This window comes from Perognathus longimembris, chromosome 18 (assembly GCF_023159225.1).
Source record: "Perognathus longimembris pacificus isolate PPM17 chromosome 18, ASM2315922v1, whole genome shotgun sequence".
NCBI lineage: Eukaryota > Metazoa > Chordata > Mammalia > Rodentia > Heteromyidae > Perognathus > Perognathus longimembris.
Genome location: NC_063178.1, coordinates 23,248,796 through 23,270,221, shown reverse-complemented (window position 1 = coordinate 23,270,221; position 21,426 = coordinate 23,248,796). Strand labels below are relative to the sequence as shown.

The window sequence follows — 21,426 nt, the reverse complement described above, 5'->3', positions numbered from 1 at the left end:
AAAACAAACAAACAAAAAGGAGAGTTAGAAAAAGGGTGGAAAAGGAGAGTTAGAGAAAGGGTGAGAATGATTTAGAATACATTGTAAAATCTGTGGAAATTTAGCAAAGGAAATTCCCTCCTATAACTAACATTACCTAATAAAAAGAAAAAAGAACTAACATGTTTCTAAAGCACTTGGGAAGCTACTTCTATGCCAAGCTAGTTTGGGTGGGAGTTTGAACAGAATGAACACATGCAACTGCATTGAAAACTGCAGGTGGCGAAAAAGGAGACCAGTGAAAGGGGAAGCAAGCTAAAAATAGACTTAGAACAGTAATTCTGACAGCCTCCATGGGCTTTTCAAATTATCTTAGAGCTAGAGGAAAAAGTAAAATGTTGTACAATTTGTTTTTATTTTAAAAATAAGTTCTGCATAATTAAATATTTATGTCCTAAGGGTTTTCAAGTGTCACTGGTAATTCAAAAGCCAAAGAATTTTCAATCAGAGATGGCATTAATGGCAAATTATACCAAAAATAAACCATTCTTGATTAGTTGGATTAAAAATTCTTATTACATATTGTTATTCGCAGGGAAATGGTCAGAACTCGAACAAATAATGTTGAGTGAGACAGGCCTAGAACACAGAAAACAAAGGGGCATGATCTCCCTGATATATGACTGTTAACAAAGGGAGACAGAGAGACAGTAGAGACCAAGTCTGTGAACACTGTATATGTTCTTGATACATTGTATATTGCATATGTGTCTACCTGACCTAGACAAGGGATGGAAAAACAGGTTGTAAGATATCACAAGAAATGTACACAGTGCCCTACTATGTAACTGCACCCTCTTTGCACAACACCTTGTAAAAAAATTTATGTTCAATTAATAAAAAAAAAAATTCTTATTACAGGGCTGGAAATATGGCCTAGTGGCAAGAGTGCTTGCCTCGTATACATGAAGCCCTGGGTTCGATTCCCTAGCACCACATATACAGAAAATGGCCAGAAGTGGCGCTGTGGCTCAAGTGGCAAAGTGCTAGCCTTGAGCAAAAGAAGCCAGGGACAGTGCTCAGGCCCTGAGTTCAAGCCCCAGGACTGGCAAAAAAAAAAAAAAAAATCTTATTACAGAGCTGGGAATGTGGCTTAGTGGTACAGTGCTTGCCTAGGACGCATGAAGCCCTGGGTTCGATTTCTCAGTACCACATAAACAAAAAAGGCTGGAAGTGGCGCTGTGGCTCACGTGGTACAGTGCTGGCTGGCCTTGTGCAAAAGAAGCTCAGGGACTGTGCCTAGACCCTAAGTTCAAGCCCCAAGACTGGCCAAACAAAAAACAAAAAAAGTACAAAGAGGGCTGGGAATATGGCGTAGTGGTAGAGTACTTGCCTCTTATGTATGAAGACCTGGGTTTGATTCCTCAGCACCACATATATAGAAAAAGCCGGAAGTGGCACTGTGGCTCAAGTGGTAGAGTGCTAGCCTTAAGCAAAAAGAAGCCAGGGACAGTGCTCAGGCCCTGAGTTCATAGACCCAGAACTGGCCCAAAAAAGCTGAAGCAGGGAGAAGGCAGCTACTCAGCTACTCAGGAGGCTGAGATCTGAGGATTGTTTTGAAAGCCAGCCCGACTCTTAACTCCAATAAACCACTCAGAAAAAGCTGAAAATGACACTGGCTCAAGTAGTAAAGCGGTAGACCACTAGCTTTGAACACAAAGAGGCTCAAGGACAGCACCCAGGCCCAGAATTCAAGCCCCAGGACTGGCAAAAAAAAAACCAGTAAGTAAATTGGGATGTTTGAAACAGAGATTATGAAGCAAAAATGGTTAAGGAATGAAGCTAGAAAAGCAAAGGGAAACAAGATCATGCTTGCTTCAAAATACCATAGTTGCAATCTAGTCTTTCCCCTGAAGGCAAAGTTTGCGTACTGACATGACATCATCTGATAGAAGTAAATGTGAGTTTCCAGTAAAAGTAACAGGCACCGAGTTTAGATTTTTGGTTTTTGTTTGCTTTTCTATTAGTTTTGCTATTGTTGTTTTTACATAGTACAAGTAAATTTGCTATATTTCATATTTGAATAGCTCATACCTGCTATTTTCACAAGAACTGTCAGGCACAGTGGCTCACACACATAATCCCAGCTACATGGGAGGTAGGGAGGTCAGGAGGATGGTGATTAGATTTCACCATAGTCAAAGAGTTGGCAAGAACTTATCTTAACTAATAGCTGGCCCTGGTAGTTGATCCCAGCTTTTCAGCAGAGTAGATAAGAGGATCTTGGTCTAGTCCCTGCCCTCACAAAAATGCAAGACTCTATAGACTATGTGAAAATAGTTAAACCAAAAAGGAATTCAAGACAGAGGTCAACTAATACAGCACCCACCTAGCAAGCATGAGGCCTCTGTTCAAACCTCAATACTATCATGAGAAAAGAAAAGGAAAAAAACACAAGGCAGAGTGGGAATGTATAGAAATCCAAATTCACTTCATCTGATGCTTTCATTCTCTACATTGACAATTTTGAAGGACTGGCAAACTACTTATGATTCTGAACCAAATAGCTTGTAATTCAATTTTACTTTTGAAAGGAAGAATCTTCTAAAAACAAAATTAATATCTATGCCCTATTTGCAAAGGATTACAGATTTTCCAAAGCAACACATTAATAATTTGAAGACTTGAGAATCTATTCCTCGCCAAACAAGAGAAACCACTAAACAGGTCACTCTTCAACTTAATAAAGCTAATAATTATTAAAAATTACCTCAAAAGACGGGAATAAATATATAAACATCACAACAAATAAAAAAGGCAAAAGGAGAAGGCTTCAAAATGTTACTAGAATTATAGATAAAATTGAGAGCTCTACAAAATTGAGATCTCTACAAAAAACCATCCACCAAGTGGAAGGGGAAAAAAAATGTCAAATCACAATGGATTGAGGCACACGTATGTTTGAAGAAAGAAGTGCCAGGAGATAATGTATTCAACAACTTACATTATAAACTGGAGAAAAAAGGTAGTATCTAAAATGACACAGTTAAGAAAGCTTATCTTGAGGAAAAAAATCCATGTGCTTAAATTTTGATAGAAGCAAACACAAGGTTGAATAGAAGACAGTGGGAACACAAGAGGGGTTAATTTTACAAAAGAAAGGGTAGTTGACAAAATGACTAATAATGGCAACACTTTGTTACTATGTTTATTTATAGGCTTACTTATTTACTTCCCTCAACTAAATGTTGTTGTTGTTGTTGTTGTTGTTTTTGGGGGGGGGTTGTTTTGTTTTGTCTGTCCTGGGACTTGGGGATTGTCACTGAGCTCTTTTTGCTCAAGGCTAGTATTCCTCTACTTTGAGCCACTTCTAGTTCCACTTCCAGTGTTCTGGTGGTCAGCTGGAGATTAGGGTCTCACAATTTGTCCTGCCCAGGACAAGCTGTTTTGAACAACGATCCCCAGATCTCAACCTCCTGAGTAGATAGGATTACAGGCATAAACCACCAGCACCCGGCAACTAAAAGTTTTATATATACAATTTCTCACTGAATCTCTAAGGTTAACATTACTGTGCTACTTTTGTACATGGAAAAACTAAATTCAAAGAAATTACGTAATCTAAACAAATCATGAGAACAGAACTTAGATTCAAAAATAGGTCTTTATGATCCCAACACACAGCATCTCATACTGCCTTAAGTGTCAGTTATTACTTATTGAAAATATATTGATAAATAAACATGATCTTTACCTTAAAAAAAAAATAAAACAGGGAAGGGCTGGGAATATGGCCTAGTGGCAAGAGTGCTTGCCTCCTACACATGAAGCCCTGGGTTCAATATGCCAGCACCACATATAGAGAAAATGTCCAGAAGTGGCACTGTGGCTCAAATGGCAGAGTGCTAGCCTTGAGCAAAAAGAAGCCAGGGACAGTGCTCAGGCCCTGAGTCCAAGGCCCAGAAAGAACTGGGAAAAAAAAAAAAAAGGAAACACATACATCTAAAATCACTGATAGAAATAGAGACAAATTGGCTAGAAAAGAGAACCAGTCCTGAGATGACCAAGACTTCCCATGGTGCTGGTGTTAAGCAGAAAACTGAAGATAAAATGAGTTCCAGGTAAGACAAATACACAGCAGAAACGCAGAAAGACACAAAAATATGTGAGTTTAGAATACATTATGATGCTGACTACAGCATAAAGTGGATGAAAGTTGAAAACACCAGATCAAAGAGCCCTTCAAGCCAGGCTGAGTAATCTGAACTGTAAACTATAGGAAGTGAAAGAACTATTTCCAGACTTTGAAAGAGGATTAAGCTACTGTGAAGACTCAGCAATAGATCAGGAGGTTTGAGCTATCGTTTGAAGTCTTATAAACAGCCAAAAGAATATGGGATCTAGAATGAGACTCACAAACTGGCTATTTATAATCAGGCTGTAAGGAGGATAGTTTCAAAGTTTCTTTTTTCATAAAAGGTAGTTTTTATTCTATGTGTGAAGAAAACAATCTCTTTATAGTATTAGCTAGAGTACAACAAATAAATGGTTTAGTCCAAACTTAGAAGCAACAGAGAGATTAGCAGTTTATTTCCTCAATGTCATAAACAGATTTAAAACAATGTGTTTGGAGGATTCATTTCTCCAAAAAGCATATTTAACAGAAGTTTAATACAGATAATTTGCTGTTTTCCTGGAAAGTAAAACACAGAGTCTCCAATTTCTAAAACATGCTATTTTTCCTTTAATCCAGACTCAATGGAGGGGAGGAGGGAGTTGAGAAGGAAGAAAAAATGAAGTATATAGTAGTCACATTTCTGAACTGCTCAGAGTGCTTGTCTAGCATGCATGAGGCCATGGGTTTGATTTCTCAGTACCACATAACCAGAAAAGGCTGGAAGTGACACTGTGGCTCAAGTGGTAGAGTGACAGCTTTGAGCAAAAGAAGCTCAGGAACAGTGCCTTGGTCCTGAGGTTCAAGCCCCAGGAATGGCAAAAAATACAAAGATGATGGCAGACACAAATGCTTTTGAGCATACTCAGTTCAAGCCAAGTTTAAGTTTACTAAAGACTGAGTCAAAGGACTCAAGTGATCTTGACTGGTTACTTGAGTCCTATCAAACCACACTTCAAGTGTATTAGTGTTTTCCTAAAGATGCCTTCCCTTGCTTAGTGCCTACCAATACAAAAAAAAGGGGGGGAGGGGAATTTAGAGTCATTTAGCATTTCAGAGCTATTTTTCAAAACTAATCTCCATGTATATGCCTCATTCCAAACATGAGAGTCTACATCCTACTCATACTGACCCTTAAGGGCCACTCATGTCTTGGTCTAAACACAATTACTTTCGACTGGTAATGATTTGTACTCCAATGTCAAATCACAAATGCACAGGCTTTCTCTAAAACACAACTGAAATGTGGTCCTTTCAATGCCATTTAAACTGTATGCCCATAGCACTTTTTTCTTGATCACAGTTATTAACAATGTTAGGAAAAAGGAAAAAGGACAGGCAAGGACTGTCTATTGAGGCACAGAAGCAAGGCACACCAGGAAGGGGCAGCAACCTTCCCATGAGACTAGAGGTTGGTTGTGCAAGGAGGTGGGGTTGGAGTTAGGCTTTTCTGGGGTCTGAGCAAGGAGACAGAGGTTATCGAGAAGGCTATTCGAGCTGGGGAGGCAGGAACTTTTGGTGAGGCCCACAATGGAAGGTGTAAGGACAGGCTTAGGTCAGGATTCCCCTGCCTGCACATCAAGCACATCCACGCATACCTGAAATTTTGCCTGATACCCGTATGTACCTGCAATAACAGGGTGCAGGTCAATACTTCATATGCCACCTTTAGATGTATAAGAAAATTGCGCCAAGAGGGGAGAGGTAATTCCTTCAAACTACTTCTCTGTTTTGTATTTAACAGCATACATACCAACCCCTCACAAACAAAATTTTCTAAAGCATATCTCATGAATTCTTCATCTACGCCAGCTATCATGCTAAGTTTAAAAATTAATTACTACAGGGGCTGGGAATATGGCCTAGTGGTAGAGTGCTCGCCTTGTATAGATGAGCCCTGGGTTCAGTTCCTCCGCACCACTATTATACAGGAAAAGCCAAAGTGGTGCTGTGGCTCAAGTGGCAGAGTGACAGTCTTTAGCAAAAAGAAGCCAGGGGCAGTAGCTCAGGCCCTTGAGTTCAAGTCCCAGGACTGGCAAAAAAAAAAAAAATTAGTGATACAATCTGTTTTTCAAAAGTACAAGAAAAAATAATGTGGCATGAAATGTGTTACATATGATATATAGTATATGTTAAGTACTAAAGATATGTAACTTAAACATATGTAAAACCAGCTCATTCAATCTTCACTCCAACCTCCCAACCCCTTACCTCAAGAGTATCTTCTTCTATGGCAGAAGTTAAAAAGGTAAAATCAACATTAGAATTCTGGACACAATGTCTAATCTATCAATGAAATACTCTGATGAGATATAGAAATTAAAACCCAATGAAGATATCTTACCATAAGCTTTTAGGTTATTTCCTGTTGGCAAGTAAGAATTTTTCCCCCTAAATGTTCTTCTAAGAGCACATTTTCCAATTCTTTGGATATTGAAGGAATCTAGCATTGGAGATGACGACTCCAAGTGGCAGCTCAGCCAGTGACAGTGGCGAAAGATTTCTGTCTTGGCTTCAAAAATCTCCAATCGGAATATAGCCTAGTAGTAGAGTGCTTGCCTCATATACATGAAGCCCTGGGTTCGATTCCTCAGCACCACATATATAGAAAAGGCCAGAAGGGCACTGTGGCTCAAGGGGTAGACTGCTAGCCTTCAGCAAAAAGAAGCCAGGGACAGTGCTCAGGCCCTGAATTCAAGCCCCAGGACTGGCAAAATAAAAAAAAAAAAACAACTGTAACCGGATACTCAAACTCAGTAATTCCAGTGACACACCACCAGTGGTTTATTGCTTCCATAGAGGAGATTTAACCAAGTGCTGAGACTTACTCATGAAGACCTAAGTCATACTTAAAATAGCTGGAATGGATTCCATTTCCTGGAATTTGACTCATACATCAACTGAACAAGTAACATCTTTCAGAGCAAGAAACACAAGGACAGAAAGTAAAAAATACCCGTCTAAGACAGACTAGCAAACTGTGACAAGTATACTAGAGCCTCAGATACATGAGAAAATTAATGACAGATGAAACTACACAAAGTATCTTGAAATTCTCAACCATATCTCATGAATTCTTCGTCTCTACGAGCTATCACGCTAAGTTTAAAAATCAATGATTACAGGGGCTGGGAATATGGCCTAGTGGCAAGAGTGCTTGCCTCGTATACATGAAGCCCTGGGTTCGATTCCTCAGCACCACATATATAGAAAACAGCCAGAAGTGGAGCTGTGGCTCAAGTGGTAGAGTGCTAGCCTTGAACATAAAAGAAGCCAGGGACAGTGCTCCGGCCCTGAGTCCAAGCCCGAGGACTGGCAAAAAAAATAAATAAATAAATAACATGAAAAAGAGATTGGAGGAAAAATAATGCTATTCTCACCAAAAAAATGCATCAACAGCTTTTTTCATTAAAATGTTACATGTAAGATATGGCACATGTCCATACCCTTAGCTGCTCAGAGAAAACAAAGATATGGGGATCTAAGGCAAACTAGGCAAAAAGATAGGAGAGATGGGAGACTTCAAAAAACTGGATAGGGTGGTATGTGCCGATAATCACATCTAGTAGGCAGGATTAGGATAATCCCGGGCTGGCTCCAGACAAAAACACCAGACCCTATCTGAAAAGAACTAAAGGAAAAAATAGGCTGTGGGAGTGCCTCAAGTGGTTTAGAATGTCTACCTAACAAATATAAAAGTCTAAGTTCAAATCAACTAAAAGTAAAGTATTTGTATTAATTTTCAATAACTTTATTTTCATGCTAAATGAGCTAGTAAATGTTTAATTGCTGTGCTAATTTCGGGTATTTGAAGGCCCAACTACATACTTTAGCATATAAAAAGATCCAAAACAGGGCTGGGGATATGGCCTAGTGGCAAGAGTGCCTGCCTCATATACATGAGGCCCTGGGTTCGATTCCCCAGAACCACATATATAGAAAATGGCCAGAAGTGGCGCTGTGGCTCAAGTGGCAGAGTGCTAGCCTTGAGCAAAAAGAAGCCAGGGACAGTGCTCAAGCCCTGAGTCCAAGCCCCAGGACTGGCCAAAAAAAAAAAAGATCCAAAACAGGGCTGGGAAGATGGCTTAGTGGTAGAGTGCTTGCCTAGCATGCATGAAGCCCTGAGTTCCATTCCTCAATAGTACTACATAAACAGAAAAAGCCAGAAGTGGCGCTGTGGCTCAAGTGGTAGAGTGCTTGCCCTGAACATAAAGAAGCCAGGGACAGTGCTCAGGCACTGAGTCCAAGCCCCAGGACTGGCAAAAAAAAAAAGATCCAAAACACAAACATTAGGTCTTCAATTCTAGAAATCTATACTATCACTCCAGTAACCTGTACTAAAACTAAGCTTGCCTATGTAAAATTAAATCATTCCCTATGAGGTGTCCTTTATTTAAGGGGAAGGGAGGGAATACTCTACCACTTGAGCCATGTCTCCAGCTCCTTTTTGTAACCATTATTTTTAAGGTAGGGCAATTCCTTTATGACTGGGGCTGGTCTCATATTTATGCTACCCTGTGTCCCTGGGAATTACAAATAGTATCACTGCACCTAGCTATTGTGCTTCCTCTTCCCCATAGATCCACACTGAGAAGGGACTTTTCCCACCATAATTGAAGAATTATCCCTAAACTAATAGAATAGCCTGTGATTTTTTTTCTTTTCTGAAATTGAAAACCAAGAAGTCTTGTCCCAAATTATGAAATTATGTTCTAACTGGCACAAAACTTAGGCTACAGGGGCTGGGAATATGGCCTACTGGTAAAGTGCTCAACCTCTAAAACAAAACAACAAACCTTAGGCTACATTAAAGAATTTTAACTAAACTCGTACCTTCCAGCATGCAAACTAAGACCAAAATGAATCTCTAACAAAGTTCTGAAATGTTCTTTCATTCCTTGTAACTTTACTCAAGTAATAGCTAAAGAACAACAATTTGGAACCGCAAAGAAAGCTTTTTTACTTCCCCACTAAGAATATATGCCTCCAAGAAAACCCTTTTCTTCCCCCCCCCCCCTTTTTTTTTGGCCAGTCCTGGGCTTAAACTCAGGGCCTGAACACTGTCCCTGGCTTCTTTCTGCACTCTACCACTTACACTATAGTACCACTTCTGGCTTTTTCTGCTAATGTGGTACTGAGGAATTGAACCCAGGGTTTCACGCATGCTAGGGAAGCACTCTATCATTCCCAACCCAAGAAAACCCTTTTCTAAGTAAACTTAAGTTCTGTTTAACAGTTATAAAATTTTCCAGGAAACTTACAAATAAAATGTCATATTATCACTTTACATTTTTGCATGACTCCTCAGCAAGTCAACTACTAGCTCCATTACTTTATAAAACTTATTTTTAAAGCCATATATACGAATTACAATATCTTCTGCTGAATGAGAACTGAATTTGGCAACCTTATTGCTTGTTTGTTTACCCTTTAGACAGGGTCTCACCTATATAGCCCACCCAGGCTAGCCTCAAACTCTATATTCTCTTGCCTCAGCCTCCCCAGTGTGGGGATCACACAAATGTATCACTACACCCAAACTTAATTTGGCAAACTGTTAACAGACTTACTAAAATATACAAAGAGCATATACTGTTCAAGAGGGGAAATAATTTTAAATATTTCACTATTACAGAGAAACATATTTGAAGTCCTTGTTTTACACAATTCTGAGATGCATGAATTTCAACAGTCCCAATGACACAGCTCAAGTTTCAGTTACAAGAACTGTAATTACGTCAAGTACAAACACTGTTGCTAGCTCTTCAATCTACAAATCACCACATACCTAACAAATGAGCAACATGACGAGTAACCAATTATGTCACTGTTTCAAAGTTTATCTGGTGAGATTATACCTCCATTATTCAGCTGCAAAGTATACACTTCGCATGCCTCCTTCTCCCTCAGTAAGCTACTGTGTTATTTTACAAAAGCAGATACTAGAAGAGAACAAACTACAATGATGAAACTGCTTCAAAGACATAAGAATTGTAATGCAGCTGGGTCATCTGTGGTTCATGCCTGTATCCTAGCTATTTAGGAGACTGACATCTACAGATCGTGATTCAAAGCCACCAGGAGCAGAGCAGGGAAGTCCATCAGACTCTACATCTCCAATAACTACCAAAAAGCTGGAAGTGGAGCTATGGCACAAGAGTGGAGTGCTAGCTTTGAGTAAAGCAGCTCAGGGACAGTGCCCAGGCCCTGAGTTCAAATCCCAGGACTGGCACAAAAACAAAAGCAAAAAATAAAAAAGGTGATAATGCTACAAGTGAAATTTGAACTGAATTTGAAAGGGCTTCTAGAAGACATAGTTGGATAAAGGAGTGTTCAACAATGCTGTCACTTGACATATATGCAGCCAGAGGAACACTAAGTAAACTTATTAACATAAAGGAACAAAGTAGCTGAGATTATATTACATATAAAGTGATGTTCTCATACTAAAGAAACTCATGTGGCTCACTCCTGTAATCCTAGCCACTAAGGAGGCTAAGAACCACAGTTCACAGCCAGCCCCAGAAAGAAAGTCCATGACACTTTATCTCCAACTAACCACTAGGAAACTGGAAGTGGTACTGTGGTTCAAAGTGGTAGAGTGCCAGACTTGAGCAAAAGAACTCAAGGACAGTGCCCAGGCTTTGAGTTCAAGCCCCACAATGGACAAAAAAAGGGGCTGGGGATATGGCCTAGTGGCTAGAGTGCCTGCCTCGTATTCATGAGGCCCTGGGTTCAATTCCTCAGCACCACATGTATAGAAAAGGCCAGAAGTGGCGCTGTGGCTCAAGGTAGCAGAGTGCTAGCCTTGTGCAAAAAGAAGCCAGAGACGGTGCTCAGGCCCTGAGTTAAAGCCCCAGGTCTGGCCAAAAAAAAAAAGAAAAAAGAAAAGAAAAAAAAGAAGGAAGGAAGGAATTCTGAGGTTATTTCACAATACAAAACCCAAAGAATAAGTTGTTAAATTGCTGACCCACTTAGAAAGTGACATGGCAATTTGCCAGGCAGAGGAAATACGTCTGTTTTATACATAACTTACTCTAACAATGAGAAAGTGGCCGGTATGATCTCTTTTAATTATTTCTAATAAACATGGAAAGTAACAAATATCTTTACACAAAATATGTGAGTGTTTATAATAGGAATCATACAAAAACTAAGGTTCTATTATAGTTTTCCTAAGGGTTTTATGAGGGGGGGTTTCTCCTGAAGAGGGGAGGAGAAATTTCTTTTAATTCAGTAAATATTTACTGCAAACCATTCCACTGTCAGGCATTGTGCAAGACCTCCAGATTCAGGTTGGATTGTGTAATAGTACATGTCGGGGTCTCTGGCCCCCTGCGCTCCCCCGACCCGTGGGAGAGACCAAGAAGGCACACCCCAACCGGATGAGCCAAGAAAGGAGAAGGGTCGACAGACCGCCCACACCCAGCCCTCCCTCACCAGAGGACAATCAGACGGCCTGGGAGTCAAGTCAAAGCAAGATCTCGTTTATTGGGGAAGTACAAGCCACTAACATAAGGCACAGGAGCCAATCAGGTCTAAGATTGGCAGGAAGGGGAGGGATGAGCTGTCCATCAAGGGCAGGAGAGCCAGGGTGTCACAGCCCATAGAACCGCCTCCGGGTTATAACCAAAGACACTTGTAGCAGCTGCGCATTGTTATTAGGCGCTGCCATCTTAGCCACATGTGGCCCCAAGACTGAGAAACAGGCGGGGCCAGCTAGTTGACTTCCAGGTGTGCCCCACATCTCCCCCTTTTTGTTTTACTGGGGGGTGGTAGGGGGGAGATTGACACTCAAGAGGGAGTCCTGTTACTGCACGGGGCAGCTGTCCTCGATGGAGCTCCTCAGCGCCCAGCAGCAGGTCACGTCTTCGGCGTTCTCAGGGCCGCCATTTCCCTGCATACACTCCCACCGGGGCCCCACAGCCGGTTGAGGAGCAGCTGCGCATTGTCCCGCAGCGCCATTCCCCGCCACACGCTCCCTCGCCTGCTGCCAGCCGTGGGAGGCCGCGTCCCACACCAGGCTGCTCTTGTTCCAGGGGCGGATGCCCTTGAGGTGCGCAAAATCCCTTGTGCTTGCTCCCGGGCACGGCCGGCCCCCTTTCCTCTTGCCCTTCTTGCTGCTGCTTCTCCTCTTGGCGGCCTCCTCCTGGATCTCATTCCTCTGGCCGGCTCCGGTGGGCTCTGCCCCACTCCTCAAGGCAGCCGGACTCAGCTTTCCACTCTGCTCCTCCAGTCCGTCAGGTTCCACTCCACTCCACTTCACACCCCTCCTCTCTCCTTCCTTAAACAGTCTTTGGTTCATTTTCCTGTCGTCTAAAGCTTAGTGTAAGATTGCCCCATCTTTTCGGGGATACCCTTACCTCGGGTCATCTAAAGCTTAGTGTGAGACTGCCCCATCTTTTCGGGGATACCCTTACCTCTGGGTGTCTAAAGCTTAAACCTACGCTTCCTCGAGCCCCACATTGGGCGCCAATTGTCAGGGTCTCTAGCCCCCCCCCCCCCCGCCTCCCCGAGGGAGAGACCAGGGAGGCATGCCCTGACCGGATGAGCCAAGAAAGGAAACTGTCGGCAGACCACCTGCACCCAGCCCTCCCTCACCGGAGGACAATCAGACGGCCTGGGAGTCAAGTCAAAGCAAGATCTCGTTTATTGGGGAAGTACAAGCCACTAACATAAGGCACAGGAGCCAATCAGGTCTAAGATTGGCAGGAAGGGGAGGGATGAGCTGTCCATCAAGGGCGGAAGAGCCAGGGTGTCACAGCCCACAGAACCGCCTTTGGGTTATAACCAAAGACACTTGTAGCAGCTGCGCGTTATTGTTAGGCGCTGCCATCTTAGCCACTCGTGGCCCCAAGACTGAGAAACAGGCGGGGCCAGCTAGTTGACTTCCAGGTGTCCTCCACAGTACATTCTCTACTACATGGAATATTATTTTAGCAAAGTCCCAGCCTACATAAATTTTGTTCTAAAATTCAGGGAAAAATACATCCCAAAACATCAACAGTGAAATGGTTCCACAAAAAAAATTGAACATAGAACTACTATATGAACCTGTAATTCCCTTCAAACTACACACCCAAAAGAAAAGGTCTCCAAGGCATGTTTACAAAACACAGGTTCACAATAGCACTATCCACTATAGCCAAAAGTTAGTTATTTCTAACACACACACACACAAAAAAAAACATAAGATGTGGCATATACATAAACTAGAATTTTATTCATCTATACTAAAGATGAAAATTCTGATACATGAATTAACTTTGAGGACATTATGGTAAGTAAAATAAGCCAAATATAAAAAGACAATGCCATGTGATTCTACTTATGCAAAATACCTAGGCAAGTCAAATTCAGAGAAATTGAGAATAGAATTGTGCTTGTCAATGATTAGTGAAAGGATTTTTTTGATGAATAGAAATTTGTGTTTAACAGATACAAAGCTTTAGTTCAGGCAGATGAAAAAAATTCCAGAGATGGATAGTGGTGGTGGTTGATAAGCAGTGTAAATGTACTTAATGTCACTGAACTATACATTTAAAAATGGTTAGAATAGTTAATTTATGTTACATATATTTTAAACAACAATGAAAGGAAAAAAACAAAGTGAAACTTTTTCAGACATACAAAAGCACACAAAATTCATTATCATGATTCCAACACAACATTTCAAGTTAAAGAATATGAAAGGAGGGACTAGGAAGCTGGGAATATGGCCGAGTGGCAAGAGAGCCTGCCTCGTATACTTGAAGCCCTGGGTTCAATTCCCCAGTACCACATATATGGAAAACGGCCAGAAGTGGCGTTGTGGCTCAAGTGGCAGAGTGCTAGCCTTGAGCAGGAAGAAGCCAGGGACAGTGCTCAGGCCCTGAGTCCAAGGCCCAGGACTGGCAAAAAAAAAAAAAGAAAGGAGGGACTAGGAATGTGGCCTAGTGGTAGAGTGCTTGCCTAGCATACATGAAGCCCTGAGTTTGATTCCTCAGTACCACAAATACAGAAAAAGCTGGAAGGGGCGCTGTGGCTCAAGTGGAAGAGGGCTAGCCTTGAGTAGAGAAGCCAGGGACAGTGCTCAGGCCCTGAGTCCAAACCAGGACTAGCAAAAAAAAAAAAAAGAATATGAGAGGAATAAAGACCATCAGAACTATGGGTAATAAAATAATTCCTCATGCCTGGCGTGGGTGGCTGTAATCTACCTATTCAGGAGGCTGCAATATGAGGGGGACTAGGTTTGAAGCCAGCCTGGACATTAAACTCCATAAGAATCTTACCTCCAGTTATCTAGCAAAAGAAAAAAAAACAGAAGTGGGGATGTGGCTCAAGTGGTAGGCTTCAGCACAAAAGCTCAGGGACAGTGGCCAGGCCCTGAGTTTAAAGTTCAAGTTTTAGGACCAGTGGGCACACACATGCACGCGCACGCACACGCATATATTTTTAGCATAGATATTATATATATATATAATATCTCATATATATTTCACTTTATATTAACAGACTAGAAAGAGTATCAATTTCAACAGATATACATAGAAATAGTATATAGATTTCAGAAGATACACAGAAAGTATTTAATAAAACCTATAATCCATTCCTGATAATATCCTTAGAGAAACCAACCACTCTGGAAAAGAATCTAGCAGGTTTTTTTTTTATAAAGTCAAACAGATACCTTATACCATGTGAAGTATTCAATGCACACAGAGGTATTTATCAAAAAGAAACAAAAATATTTGACCATACAAACATCTATGCGCAAATGTTCATGAATTTTTTATTTAATAATAGCTAACACATTTCCAACAAATGTTACAAAATATGTAACAACAGAAAATACTCAGCTATACATACATATGATTATATAAGATGAGGCTAAGCAAAATGAACTCCAAGAGATGGAAACAGGAGGATTTTATCATTGTCATTAGGTTTAATGTACTAGATGAATTTCCTGTGGTGTACCCCCTGTGGCTACTGTATATGACTTTGGTACACTGGATAATGTATATATGCTTATCTGAACTAGAGAAAGGAAAGAAAAATGAGGGAGGGTTTAACAAATATGACGAGAAATGTACTCACTACCTTACTGTGTAACCGTACCCCCTCTGTACATCACCTTGTCAATAAATTTTTTTTAAAAAGTAACAAAACAAAAAAGAAAATACTCAGCTATAAAAAGTGAACTCTTGCCAGGCACCAGTGGCTCACACCTATAATCCTAGCTACTCAGGAGGCTGAGATCTGAGGATCGTAGTTCAAAGCCAGGCAGGAAAGTCTATGAGACTCTTATTTCCAATTAATCACAGAAAAAGCTGGAAGAGGTGCTATGGCTCAAGTGGTAAAGCACTAACTAGCCTCGAGCTAAAGTGCTCAGGGACAGTGCCCAGGCCTAGAGTTCAAGCCCCAGGATGGGGGGGGGGGGGGAATGTGGGCTCTTTTTACATGCAACAACATGGATGAATCTCAGAATGATTGAGTGCAAACCAAAAAAAGAAAATAAAAAGATATATATTATATGACTCCATGTATATATAATTCTACAAAATTAAACTCCTACATACAGAAAGCCTAAGGGCAGGGAATAGGAAGGAGGAGCTACAAAAGAATACATGGTCATTAACTTGAATGTTGATGATCTCATAGACACAAGTGCTGTCAAAATCTACAAGAAAACTGTAAGCTTTAATTAGGCCCCATTTATTTTACCTCAAAAGAAGCTATTAGGCCAGGCATGGTGACACATATCTGTAATTTTAGCTACTTGGGAGGCTGAGGGCAGGAGAATCTTGAGTTGTGCCCAACAAGGCAACTTAACAAGACGCTATCTCAAAACTTCTTTTAAAAGCTGGAGAAGAGGGGCGCTGTGGCTCAAGTGGCAGAGTGCTAGCCTTGAGCAAAAGGAAGCCAGGGACAGTGCTCAGGCCCTGATTCCAAGGCCCAGGACTGGCAAAAATAAATAAATAAATAAAAAATAAAAGCTGGAGAAGAGGGTTGGGAATATGGCCTAGTGGCAAGAGTGCTTGCCTTGCATACATGAAGCCCTGGGTTCGATTCCTCAGCAACACATATATAGAAAAAGCCAGAAGTGGCGCTGTGGCTCAAGTGGTAGAGTGCTAGCCTTGAGCAAAAAGAAGCCAGGGACAGTGCTCAGCCCCTGAGTTCAAACCCCAAAAGTGGCAAAAAACTAAATATACACATATATATATACACACACACACACACACACACATACATACATATATATGTATATATATAAAGAGAGAGAAAGAGAGAGACAGACAGACAGACAGAGCACGCTCTAGAGATATAATATAATGGCAGAGCATTTTGTTAGCACGCATGAGGCCTTGGGTTCAACCCCCCATGGCACACATGCGCGCGCACACACACACGTATACATGCACACGCACACACACATATAAAGAATAGTGGCAACAGCTATACAACCTAAATATACTTAATGTGACTGATCTGCACACTTAAAATGGTAAAACTGTTTATTTTACTACAATTTTTAAAAAGGATTTAAGAAGCAACAACAAAAAAAAAAGTAGGACTGAGTATGTGGTTTAGTGGTAGAGTAACGCCTAGCATGCATGAAGCCCTGGGTTCAATTCCTCAGTAACACGGAAACAGAAAAAAACAGGAACTAGCACTGTGGCTCAAGTGGTAAAGTGCTAGCTTTGAGCAAAATAAGTTCAGGGACAGTGCCCAGACCCTGAGTTCAAGCTCCAGGACTGACCCCCAACCCCAAAAAAAGGTAGAGCCAGGTATAATAGTCCGTAACTGTAATTCCAGTACTTGGAAGGCTAAGATGGAAAGATCACACAAAAGATGGAAAGACTAGGCTAGATAGTGAGACCTTGTCTCAAAAATAAAAATGTTTGTTAAACTAAGGTAAATATAATAACTATAAATCAGTCAGAAAAAAATGAGTATGGAATTCCTAATTCCGAGCTATGTACAGTCATCAATGAATTAATTTTTGCCAGTGGTAAAATATGGTATATCAGTGTTCCCCTAAGATTGCAAGATCTGAAAATCTGAGGCTTGATGCTCAAGTGGTAGAGCATCTGCCTAGCAAGTACAAAGCCCAGAATTAACTCCTAAATAACCGCCCCCAACAAAAAGAAGAAAAAGTCTAATGAATTTAGCTAGGCGCTAGTGGTTCACATGTATCGTCCTAGGTACTTAGGAGACTGAGATTTGAGGATCATGGTTCAAAGACAGCCCAGGCAGACAAATTCAAAAGCCTCTTATCTACAATTAGCCAGCAAAACGCTGATGTAAAGGTATGGTTCAAGAGGTAGAGTGTCATCCATGAGCAGAAAAGGCCAAGCAAAAAAATAAAGCAGGGGCTGGGAATATGGCCTAGTGGCAAGAGTGCTTGCCTTGTATACATGAAGCCCTGGGTTCGATTCCCCAGCACCACATATATAGAAAATGGCCAGAAGTAGCGCTGTGGCTCAAGTTGGCAGAGTGCTATCCTTGAGCAGAAAGGAGCCAGGGACAGTGCTCAGGCCCTGAGTTCAAGGCCCAGGACTGGCAAAAAAAAAAAAAAGAAGAAGAAGAAAATAAAGCAAAAGAACCTCTTAGTGCCTAGTGATGTCATAATGTCCTCTTATTAATACATTACTCGTTTTTCTGTGAAGCTGATGAAAATATATCTACTTAATTCCAATTGTAAGGATAGCATATACAACTTTCTATGTTACATAGTATTTGATGATAGCACACAATTATGCTACTGAATTATGCATTCACCTTATACATTATGCATTAATATTATACATTTTATCACTATTAAAGAGTATACTCTACTTACTAAAAAGAAAGTCTGTAAATCAAGGATACCATCAAATCAGCACCAACCTCATACAGCTTGGTTTAATTGAATCAAGAGGGCAAAGTTGATCACTCAACTTGCCTGAGATTTTCCAGAATGCACCAGTCACTATGCAATTTTGAGACTACTTCTTAGACATATGCTGCCATTTAAGTACATGTAAATTTAAAGATTTTTACAAGTTGTACCTGTGAGATATGATTGATAGAAGACTCCATTCTCCGAAGCTGAGAGGCCTGGATATCCAGCAACTGTAAAACATTGTTGGCCAATGCATTTATTTGATAAGCAACGCTAGCTAGAGATTGGGTTGTATATGCTTTGGTCTCTTCTAAAGCTTTTCTCTTGTCTGTAGCCTGAAAAACAAATAAACAATATTTATTTCAGTTAACATTCATAGAATACATTCTACAGAAAAGCAAAATTACTGATTTTTACTTCTAAAAAAGCTCAATTCAATTAAAAATATAGTGTACAAATCTGAGAATAGCCTCATTAAGTTTACAGACAGAGGGGTTGGGGGGGTGTTGGGTTTTTTTGGTTTTTGGGGGTTTTTTGGTCAGTACTCTGGGCTTAAACTCAGGGCCTGGGCACTGTCCCTGAGCTTCTTTCTTTTGCTCAAGGCTAGCACTCTACCACTTGAGCCTCAGCGCCACTTCCAGCTTTTTCGTTTCTGTGTTACTGAGGAATTGAACCCAGGGCATCATGTATGCTAGACAAGTACTCTATCACTAAGCCACATTTCCAGCCCAAAACAAAAATTTTAAACCCCACAAAATATAGGCATAATACAGATATCCTTTAAGAGACTTCAGGAAGTACCCTTCTAAGTTTCTTGATAAAACTAATTAAGTTTAATCTTGAATAAGATTTGGTTATTTTCAGCAATTATCTTATTCTAGAAACCCATTAGCCTGTTTTTATAATTTCAGGTATGTTTCACGCACACACACACCTCCAAAAATGGAAAAAGCAAGAAGTTACTTGGGGGCTGGGGATATAGCCTAGTGGCAAGAGTGCCTGCCTCGGATACACGAGGCCCTAGGTTCGATTCCCCAGCACCACATATACAGAAAACGGCCAGAAGTGGCGCTGTGGCTCAAGTGGCAGAGTGCTAGCCTTGAGCGGGAAGAAGCCAGGGACAGTGCTCAGGCCCTGAGTCCAAGGCCCAGGACTGGCCAAAAAAAAAAAAAAAAAAAAAAAAAAAAGAAGTTACTTGGGAGACTTAAGACTGGATAACTGAGAGGTTGAACTCAGCAAGGGGTAGAGAGTAAGTTCTAGGCCAGCAGAACTGGATAGAGAGGCAATGTCCCCCCAAAAAGTGGGAGAAAAATGCCACTTTGAACTAAAATCTATTTATTTCTCCTTATGTTTCCCAAATTCCTTTATTTCAAAATTATTTAGCTAAGTATTATCAATAATGTATTAGCAGAAATGGTTCTACTTCTAGACCTTAACGTAAGAAACTTTCCATTCATATTTTGGCACAATAAACCAAGTTTGACCAAAGACAATACTGTATATGTTTTATTTTTTTAACTTAAAATAATTAAGACTAAAAAATCTTAAAAGTTGGGCTGGGAATATGGCCTAGTGGCAAGAGTGCCTGCCTCCTATACATGAAACCCCGGGTTCGATTCCCCAGCACCACATATATAGGAAACGGCCAGAAGTGGCGCTGTGGCTCAAGTGTCAGAGGGCTAGCCTTGAGCAAAAAGAAGCCAGGGACAGTGCTCAGGCCCTGAGTCCAAGGCCCAGGACTGGCCAAAAAAAAAAAAATCTTAAAAGTTCAGTTTCTCCTTGTTCAAAATCCACACAAGGACTATGACTACCTTATTAGAGAGTACAGTTGTAGACAGTTAATTTCCTCCAAGGATTCTGAATTTAAAAGTTAAATCTGATTTAAAAATTACTGTTGTCACAGTATTTGTCCCACAATAAATTTAGTATCCAAGAGTTATTTTTTCCTTAGCATACTCCAAGGGTAATGCAAAATGATTAAAACAGGAAGCATTTCTCCAAGAAATTGAAACAGATTTTAATTATACAAGTCTTCTATGCAAATTCTCAATATTCTTAACTAATTGCTCTAGAACTGGACATGTGATAGGAAACCCATTTGCCATCACTGTCTTATGCCTTTAAGATGGAATCAAACATATTCAGCTGTAAAAGAAAACTCAACTATTTAAAATAGCTTAACTTAAAATAAACAATGTAGTCAATGTACTTAAAATAAACCAAACAGGAAATACCTTAGATAATTGAACTTTATGAACATCTCAAACATTAAACTCTCTCCTTTCTCCTCATCTACCTAAGAAAATATAGCTTTTACTATCAAGATCTTCTAGGTGCAGCAATATATAGGTCTCTAAATCTTTTTCGCACTCCTAAAGGTAACAAAACTCACAGGCAAAGTAATCTCTTTTTTACTTCCTGAAGTAAAATTATTCTCTCTTCCATCGCTATACCTTTATTTCAACTTATTATGATCATTTATTACTGCCTTTCCTCTTCTTCACTGACTTCAACCGTCACTTATTACCATACTATGGGGAAAAAAATCTTTCTCGTTATTACATATAAATACTTAATAGCCCAAAAAAGAAAGAAAACACCTTGTCATGATTATGATCTAAAAGGTAAGACAAGCTGAGAGTGGTTTCACATCTGGGCCAACCTGGACCAACTGTTGCACAAAAACAAAAAAACAAAATTACTATATGCTCTTCAGTGTTTCCTGTTCCTGATATTGAACGTATTAACTGTAAAACAGAAACAGAGAAAACCATAAGAGATGATACAGCATTAAAAAGGGAGCAAGTAATTCACTGCGTGAACACCTATAATCCCAGGATGGAGACACAAGTGAGGTGAGTAAGAATGAGGCCAGTCTCCACTACAAAAGGAATTTCAGGCCAATCTGGAACTAAAACTGGTCAGTCTACATGTCAAGACCCTATCTTTAAAAATGTTAGCTGGAAAAAAAAAAAAGGATCAAGGACAGCACCCAGAGCCTGAGGTCAAGTCCCAGGAGGAGCACAAACCTCCAAAAATGGTAATATTGCATGTAGTGACACAACCACCTTTCATCCAGTCCCAGAGATCGAGGGTTTGTGGGGAAAGAATAACCTAGAAGGCTTTCCAGGCTTGTGTGACAATAACCTTTAACTGTTCTTTCCTTGAAGCTCTGAGAAATGTCATTCCCGTGGGATCTTTTGGAAGGCTGTTCAAATTTAAACAATACATCTGGGGAAATGAACAAATGTGGGAAGAACATAAAATAAAAAAATAATAAGCAAAAAAAATGTTAGCTCAAGGCGGGCACCAGGGCTGGGAATGCGGCTTAGTGATAGAGTGCTTGCCTAGCATGAAGCCCTAGGTTCAATTCCTCAGTACCAGATAAACAGCAAAGGCCAGAAGT

General features: G+C 40.5%; 1 protein-coding gene across 12 annotated transcripts in view; it reads right to left on the bottom strand.

Moving 5' to 3' along the window:
* Positions 1-21,426, bottom strand: part of Abi1 (abl interactor 1) — an 84,206-nt gene that overhangs the window by 44,227 nt on the left and 18,553 nt on the right. For all 12 annotated transcript variants that reach the window (XM_048367880.1, XM_048367883.1, XM_048367884.1 and 9 more), the window contains exon 2: positions 18,188-18,355. In XM_048367880.1, the coding sequence (XP_048223837.1) occupies positions 18,188-18,355 (168 nt within the window). The remainder of the gene's footprint in view (positions 1-18,187; positions 18,356-21,426) is intronic.